The following is a 9,249-nucleotide window of genomic DNA, read 5'->3' on the forward strand; positions in this document are numbered from 1 at the left end:
TGACATGCACTGTGAGCTGTAGGGTCTTATATGGGCAGGTGTGTGGCTTTCCTAATCACATCCAATCAGTATAATCAAACACAGTTGGACTCAAATGAAGGTGTAGAACCATCTCAGGGATGATCAGAAGAAATGGACAGCACCTAAGTTAAATATATGAGTGTCACAGCAAAGGGTCTGAATACTTATGACCATGTGATATTTCAGTTTTTCTTTTTTAATAAATCTGCAAAAATGTCAAAAATTCTGTGTTTTTCTGTCAATGTGGGGTGCTGTGTGTACATTAATGAGGAAAAAAGTGAGCTGAAATGATTTTAGCATATGGCTGCAATATAACAAAGAGTGAAAAATTTAAGGGGGTCTGAATACTTTCCGTACCCACTGTATAATCAAGGTTGTACCACTTGGTCCATTATTATTTCCAATCCATAAACAATATTATTACTTCAGCACAGTCATAATTTTTTTTCACATAATTATACCATCTTACTATGTAAGAGAAGTTGAGGATTTGTGCCTGACACAATACCGTGAGGACATACTGATCCATTTTTCTGAAATGCCACGTTTTTACATATTGAGATGTTTTCTTTGTCTGTGCTCACAGACATAAAAAAAAATACAGATGTTTGGGTGGATTTTGCGGTTGTTTCTTCTCAGGTCATGCTCACCTGACAGACTTCAACATAGCAACTATAATAAAGGATGGAGAAAGAGCTACAGCCTTAGCTGGTACCAAGCCCTACATGGGTATGTTTGATTTGCATCATAAACATCTTATCAGCTCAGCCTAGTGTTATCATGGACATCTGTTTATCCTTGGACAAATCAATATCATTATGGGACAAAAAAGATGGTGATAAAAAAATGTTTTGTTGTATTGAACAGTCAGAAATCTGGTTACAATTTAGCTTAGAACAAACTGCTTCTGACATTTTTCAGCACTTCATAACCTAAGATGTGATGAAGCACCCAGAATTAATTGTCAGCGTGTGACAAACTTCAAGTAGATGCACTGTGTTCTAATTAGATACTGCTGCTGCTAAAAGGTGCTTGACTCAAATTTCTGCTTATTTCTAAATCATCAGCAAAGAGACACTTGTGAGAATTAAATGAGAAATTACAGCTCGTGTTTATTTATGAAAAGCTGATGCAAAAATGCTAATTTTTGTGATTACTGACAAAAATGAGTCGTTTCAATCTGACATTTTGCAAAGGAGCAATTGCTTTTTGTCACACATAAAGGCAGTGATTTCAGAGCTGTTTGTACTCCAGACATGATTCTCTGCACTTTCAGCCCCAGAGATCTTCCAGTCTTTTGTTAGTGGAGGGACAGGCTATGCCTTTGAAATAGACTGGTGGTCACTAGGGGTGACAATCTTCGAAGTCCTGCGTGGATGGGTAAGATTATTAGGTTGCAAAGTTGAACTTGCATCCATTCATCCACTCCTCTTTCGCTTCCTCTTCCATTTTCTTATTTTGTTACTCTGTTTCCATAGAGGCCCTATGACATCCATGCCAGTAACTCAGTGGAGTCCCTGATTCAGCTCTTCAGTACAGTCAGTGTCCAGTATAACACAGCCTGGCCCAAGGACCTGGTTTCTCTCTTAAGGAAGGTAAGCTGGACACAATGGGTTATCATTTAGCGCTAAAAATATTATGACCTACATTAACTGGACATATGTTTGACATACACATTCAAATGATTAAAAAAAAATCATTTCTCAAAGCCTTAAATGTGGCTTGGTAAATCCAGAGCACACTGAAAATATATGTGAAAAATTAAAGTAATTTAAGAAGATGCATTTTATAGAATATCCAAATTATATACATTTCAGGTTACATTTTTGAATAAATAAATTAAATCTAAGTAATGTGAACATGACCCTGGTGTCAGGACACCGATGGTCAACCCTAGAAAGAAGAGCATGAAGGAAGGCAGGGATATAGAGGTGATATCAAGGTACATAGAGGTAAAAACCAGTGAAGCCACAGGTACTGTTCGGGGAGAATGAGCTGTGACCCTCAGGGCAAAGTGGAAGAAAATAAATGGGAATCTGAGGGATGGAAGCACAGCAACAAAGAAAGTATATTACTGGTTATGCCAACCAGTAATATACTGGTTCACAGACACAGTAACATTACCACCTACTGAGGCTCAAAATGTTTTTTGCTACAAGTGAAAATCTCCCACTTGGATGAAATAATTCCCATTGCAACAAATGGAAATAAATCTTAACACTGTTCCAGAATGTGACTACTTTTCTCTGCAATAATAGTCTACGTTATTCTGCTTTGTGATGTTATTGTCATCTGAACATGTAAAACTGTGCTGGGAAAATGATAATGTCATCCCCTTTGACAGAATTTCTTTAATCATTTTAAGACAAGATTTTGGTGTGGGTAAGAGAAAATGTGTCTTGTTAGAAGGGATATTTTTGGCAGTTTTAAGTGTGAGCATGAGAGCATGCATGTGCTCTGTGTCTGAGTGAATGAATGGATGGAGCACTGGTGTCTTCCACTCTGCTGCTGATTGATTACCATATCTGGACTCCACTGAGACGGACCTAACCATCCCTGCAGGAGAAAAAGGAATCGGCCTTTTAACAAAGGAAGAAAAAGAACAGAAAGAGAATTAACTTAACAAACCCACATCCCATTATCATTTCCAGCATTAACTCTGAGGTAAAAAATGAAACAGATGGTGTTCTATTAAAAACATAAGTGTATCAGCAGCGGTATTTTTCTTCCCCGGAATAAGTGACTCCACTCACGTGTGGCATTTATCCGTCTTGATCAGTGCAACAATGTTGATTAATACCCGATTTGATTAACAGTGCCCCCTGTTGGTGACAACATCAGTAAGGCTTCTAATGATCAGGCTTCTGCCTCCTGAACAGTCTATGGATTCTTCCTGGTGAAATTTAGTGGCAACATAAGTATAGTCTTTTAATATGAAGCACCAAAATTTTCAAAGTTAAATAAACTAAAGTATTTATGAAATAAATCATATCAATGAATTGTCCAAAATGTTGAACCATTAATTTGTGAGGTTTTCATTGTAAAAATGTTTATTTCAAAATGACCTTTAAAAGTTAGTTTTCTGTTCCATTAAAGTATTTAACTTAGTTGTATTTAATGTCATAATTTTTCATAAGGTCACTTTTTATGACAGTGGTATTGTCAGCTGTTACTGCCTCCTCACCTTTCAGGTCATCACAAGCAAGGGACCTCTGCCCCTGCCAATTTGACTCCTGGTAGCTAGAGCAGCAACAATGTCAAATTAGATGACATTTAGATTTTTGTTTTTCATCCACAATCTGTCAAGTATGTTTTACCTCCCACAAAGAGGAGCCTGGCTGTGAGTGAAGAGAGAATTTGTGAAGGCGATATTGCTACTTGTAAGGTGACATTTTGTAGGTAACATTGGTGTGTGTGTGTGTGTGTGTGTGTGTGTGTGTGTGTGTGTGTGTGTGTCCCTTGCAGCTACTGACTGTGAATCCAGAGCATCGGTTCTCCAGCCTGTCTGATATGCAGACCTCTTCCTACCTCGCTGATGTTAACTGGGACTCTGTGTACAAGAAGAAGATGGATGCCGGATTTGTTCCTAATGTTAGTGTGGCACAAACAGATATCAATTCACATTCATATATACACACATACACACACACACACACACACACACACACACACACACACACACTATATACACACATACACCAACCAGCCATAACATTATGACCACTGACAGGGGAAGTGAATAACATTGATTATCTCATTACAATGGCACCTATCAGTGGGTGGGCTGTATTGGGCAGCAAGTGAACATTCACTCCTCAAAGTTGATGTGATGAAAGCAGGAAAAATGGGTAAGCATAAGGATCGAAGTGACTTTGACAAGGGCTAAATTGTGATGGCTGATGACTGGGTCAGAGCATCTCCCAGACTGCAGGTCTTGTTGGGTGTTTCCAGTCTGCAGTGGTTAGTACCTACCAACAGTGTTTAAGAAAAGACAAACACTAAATCAGTGACATGGTCATGGACGCCCTCACTGATGCACATGGGGAGCAAAGGCTAACCTATGTTGTCTGATCCCACAGAAGAGCTACTGTAGCACAAACTGTTGGAAAACCTAATGCTGATTCTGATAGAAATGTTTCAGAACACACAGTGCATCGCAGCTTACTGTGTATGGGGCTGCGTAGCCACAGACCGGTCCAAGTTCCCATTCTGACTTGTCTGCTGCCAAAAGTGCCTATAATGTGAACATGAGCATCAGAACTGGACCACAGAGCAGTGCAAGACAGCCAGGTGCATGTGCATTGCTCGTCTGGGGAAGAAATGGCACCAGGATGTACCATGGGAAGAAGTCAAGCTGTCAGAGGCAGTGTGATGCTTTGGCCAGAGTTCTGGTGGGAAACCTTGGGTCCTGCCATTCATGTGCATGCTAATTTGACACATATCACCTACCTAAACATTGTTGCAGGCCAAGTACACCCCTTTATCATGGCAATGGTATCCTTGATGCCATAGACCTTTTTCAGCAGAATGATGCTCCCGACCACACTGCAGAAATGGTTCAGGAATGATTTTAGGAACACAACAACAAGTTCAAGATGTTGAGTTGGCCCCAAAATTCTTCAGATCTCAGTCCAATCGAGCATCTGTGAGATGTGCTGGACAAACAAATCTAATCCATGGGCACCCCACCTCGTAATTTACAGGACTTATAGGATCTGCTGATGAAGTTTTGGGAGGTTGAATAGCTGGTCCTGTGGTGTAGCTGCAACAACCTGGAGCTGAACCTGCTCAAAACAATGGAGATGACACCATACTTGGCAGCACTGTATCAACAGTAAAGACCTACAAGTTCCTGGGATCCACTATTTCCCAGGACCTGAAGTGGAAATCCAACATCAGGACCATCATCAAGAAGGCACAGCAGAGGAAGTTTGACCTGCCCCAGGAACTGACAATACAGTTTTACAGAGTCTGTTCTCTGCACCTCCGTCACTGTCTGGTTTGGCTCAGCAACCAAACAGGACAGGAACAGACTCCAGTGGACAGTCGAGACTGCAAAAAAAAAAAGAGCATCGGTGCAAGCCTGCTCTCCATGCAGGGACCTGTATACCTCACAGGTCAAAAGGAGGGCAGAGAAGATTTCTACAGACCCCTCACACCCGGGACACAATCTGTTTGAACTCCTCCCCTCTGGACGACACTACAGGTCACTGTGCGCCAAGACTACCAGGCACAAGGACAGTTCCTTCCCCCGGGCCATCACTCTGATGAGCACTTACCTCATGACAGTATGACGTCAATAACCCTCAGTGGAATAACTGTCCTCAGTGCAATACCTGTAAATATACCTTGTACATACAGACCTGTTGAATGCACCGTGTGTGTGTGTGTGTGTGTGTGTAACACCACTGACTTTGGTACAGAAGGTTGGGGGTTCGAACCCCGGTCAGGGCGCAGTCAATATCCAGCCTGGGTCCTTAGGCAAGGCCCTTAATGCTACCTGCCTGCCTCATGGGTAACGAGAGTTAGAGAAATAAGAGTCACACCAGCTCAGACATCACCTGGGTCCGCATAAGGTGTTGAGGAGCCAGGGCAACCTGATGAGAAGTGGGCTACTGGAACAAGACATTCATGGACAAGAGATGAGAACAGGGAACTGTTGGAATGCTACTATACAAGTAACCCCAGCGAGAGGGGTTACATACGGAGGATATGGGACCTATGGATACTTCAAAACCCAACATCTAGATTAACATCGAAACAACTAGTAGCTCAGTGCTCTTAACATCTGCAAGAAGCACATACTATCACAACTAGAGATTGACAAGGTACAACACGAATGCTCCAGCAAGGGGAAGCCAGAATGCCAGGTCGGGGAGAGATATCATCACCCCCCCACACACACACACACATTCGGAGATTGGGTACCAAGCCCCAGTAACAAGACCAGATGAGCTAAATTCAAGAGCAGCTGACCTGAGATTGAAAATCACGAGCAAGATGGACACCAGGATCCTCCATGGCCGGTTACAAAGACCAAGTAAAGTGCCTGCTGAAAGTCTACTAGAGGATGTGAATGCAGCACTAAGAACAATACCCACTACGACCCTCACTGAGACCAACAAGCTCATATACACCACAGAAACCATCATCCTTGAGATCTCATCTCATTTTCTATACTGCTTAATCCGAAACTGGGTCACGAGGGGGTGTGGCTAGAGCCAAAGGGCGAAAGGCGGGGTATACCCTGGACATCGCAGGGCCAACATGCAAATGAACAACCACACACAGACACCCATTCACTCCTATGAGCAATTTAGAGTCACCAATCAACCTAAACCGCATGTCTTTGGACAGTGGGAGGAAGCCAGAGTACCTGGAGAGAACCCATGCAAGCACGGGGAGAACATGCAAACTCCACACAGAAAGGTTGCGAACCCGGAACCTTCTCGCTGTGGGGCAACAGTGCCACCCACCGTGCTGTCCTATCTTTGAGACGCATGAGAGGAAGCCAGAGTACCTGGAGAGAACCCATGCAAGCACGGGGAGAACATGCAAACTCCACACAGAAAGGTTGCGAACCCGGAACCTTCTCGCTGTGGGGCAACAGTGCTACCCACTGTGCCACCGTGTTGCCCCATCTTTGAGATGTGTGGCTATAAGTTCAACAAAGACCATAAGGAGCAGTATCCTCGATGGAGAAGGAGGTTGGAGCCCAAGATCAAGGCAGCAAGGAGGGAAGTTAGCCAGCTATCAGTATTGCAGAAAGGCATGATGAGGAAAGGGGTACCCAAGAAGTACACCACACTGTCTATAACTGAGGCCTTAGAAACTGCCAAGCAAAGGCTCACAGCCCTGGCCACCCGGTTGTACACCAGAGAAGTTGAAGCCAGGAGAGTAAACCGAATGTTCTCCACTGAGCCATCCAAAGTGTACTCTCAGTAGCAAAGTAATAACATGAGAGCAGACCCACAGGTTGGAGCCTGAACAATTCTGGAAGAGCATATTGGAGAAGGAAGCATCACATAACAACAATGCAGAATAGCTTGCGGACCTGAGAGGAGACCACAGCAACCCTGAACAAGACCTAATAATCATCACAATGGCAAACATTCAAGAGAGGGTCTTAAGTATGAAGAGCTGGACAGCACCAGGCCCTGACATGATACATGCCTACTGGTTAAAGAAGCTAACTTCATTCCATGAGTGCCTGGTGGGACAAATGAACAAGCTACTAATGGATGAAACCCACCCCGAGTGGCTCCAACTGAAGGCCGGACAGTCCTGATCCTGAAGGACCCTCAGAAGGGAGCAGTACCATCCCACTACCACTGATTAACTTGCCTCTGCCCAACATGGAAGCTCCTCTCAACCGTCATAGCAGCTAAGATGAGCAGGCACATGGCTCAATACATGAGCAGGGCCCAGAAGGGAATTGGTAGTAACACCAGAGGAGCCCCTCCTTGAACCGCCACCTTATTGTAGTCAAGGGGTTTGAGTACCCGAGTGATGCTAGGAGCTATGTTGTTGGGGGCTATATGCCGGGGGTCTCTCACTGTCATTTGTGCCTATGGGCCGAATTGGCAGTGCAGAGTACCCGTCCTTCTTGTAGTCTCTGGGTGGGGTGCATGGAAAGTGCTCCGACTGGGGACTCCGTTGTTCTACTGGGGGACTTCAACGCTCATGTGGGTGACGACAGCGATACCTGGAGGGGGTGTGATTGGGAGGAACGGCCCCCTGATCTGAACCTGAGCGGTGCTCTGTTACTGGACTTGTGTGCTAGTCACAGTTTGTCCATAACGAACACCATGTTCAAGCATAAGGGTGTCCACCAGTGCACGTGGCACCAGGACACCCTAGGCCTGAGGTCGATGATCGACTTTGTGGTTGTTTCATCTGACCTCTGGCCGTATGTCTTGCACACTCAAGGTCAAAGGTTAGGGTCAAAGTGTTTGTCATATGCACAGTTGGGAAACGCGTTTCCCTGTACAATGAAATTCTTTGCCGTTCACATTAATGCCACAAAATACTAATGAAATATAAAGTAAATAAATAACACAAAATCTAAGACACTAAGCAGCAATGCAGCAATATAATAAAAATATATGAGAATATAATAAGAGAATGTATGCTGCATGGGAGCAGCATGTGCAGCAGTCAACAGTCAATGTGCAGTTATGCATGTGCAAACTGAGAATGTAAACAATACAGGTCATCAGTAAATGACATATTTCCTGGTAACAAACTCCTCAGCTGTTTAGGAGTCTGAAAAACTTTCTTTCCCTCTGCCATCAGTCTAGTGGTCCTACACTTCACACTTCTGAACCTCCGGCCAGAGGGTAGGGAGGCAAACAGTCTGTCCTGGGGGTGGGTGGGATCTTTGAGGATGGAGGCAACCTTCCTACGCACCCTGCGGTGGTAAATGCTCTGCAGAGAGGGCAGTGGAGTACTGGTGATCTTCTCAACAGTCTTTACCACTCTCTGCAGGTGCTTGCGGTCCATAGCAGCAGTTGCTGCCATACCAGACAGGGATGCAGCTGATCAAGATGCTCTCAATGATGCAGCTGTAGAAGTTGCAAAGGATCCTAGGCAACATGTCAAACCTCCTCAGCCTCCTCAGGAAGTACAGCCGCTGTTGGGTCTTCTTGACCAGCTGTGTGGTGTTAAGTGTCCAAGTGAGGTCCTCACTGATGTGGACACCCAGGTATTTGAAGCTGCTCACCCTCTCCACCTTGAGCCCCCGGATGAACAGTGGCCGATGAGATCTCCTCTCCTTCCTCATGTCCACTATCATCTCCTTCGTCTTGTCCGTGTTGAGGCTGAGATTATTGTCCTTGCACCATGACACCAGACCGGCCACCTCCCTCCTGTAGGCTGCTTCGTCCCCACCCATGATGCGACGACCTATCACTGCGGTGTCGTCTGCTAACTTTAGGATGATGTCTTTGTAGGAAGGTGACACAGTTGTGGGTGAACATGGTGTGGAGGATGAGACTGAGGACACACCCCTGTGGGGTGCCAGTGTTTGTAACAATGCTGGTTGAAATCCTATTGCCAATCCTGACAGTCTGGGGCCTGCCAGTCACAGAGGGTGGGGTGCAGACCCAGTGTGGACAGTTTGTGGGTGAGTTTGTGGGGAACAAATGTGTTGAAGGCGGAGCTGTAGTCAATGAAGAGTATCCTGATGTAGGAGTCTCCATTTTCCAGGTGAGAAAGGGAATAGTGGAA

General features: G+C 44.7%; 1 protein-coding gene across 1 annotated transcript in view; it reads left to right on the forward strand.

The window, feature by feature from the left end:
* The window catches only part of stk32c (serine/threonine kinase 32C), a 205,064-nt gene that overhangs the window by 161,522 nt on the left and 34,293 nt on the right, over positions 1-9,249 (forward strand). Inside the window, exons 6-9 of the mRNA XM_020622672.1 lie at positions 661-750; positions 1,298-1,401; positions 1,500-1,616; positions 3,487-3,612. Coding sequence (XP_020478328.1) covers positions 661-750; positions 1,298-1,401; positions 1,500-1,616; positions 3,487-3,612 — 437 coding nt within the window. The remainder of the gene's footprint in view (positions 1-660; positions 751-1,297; positions 1,402-1,499; positions 1,617-3,486; positions 3,613-9,249) is intronic.

Source organism: Monopterus albus, unplaced genomic scaffold, assembly GCF_001952655.1.
Source record: "Monopterus albus unplaced genomic scaffold, M_albus_1.0 scaffold286.1, whole genome shotgun sequence".
In the NCBI taxonomy this organism is placed as follows: Eukaryota; Metazoa; Chordata; class Actinopteri; order Synbranchiformes; family Synbranchidae; genus Monopterus; species Monopterus albus.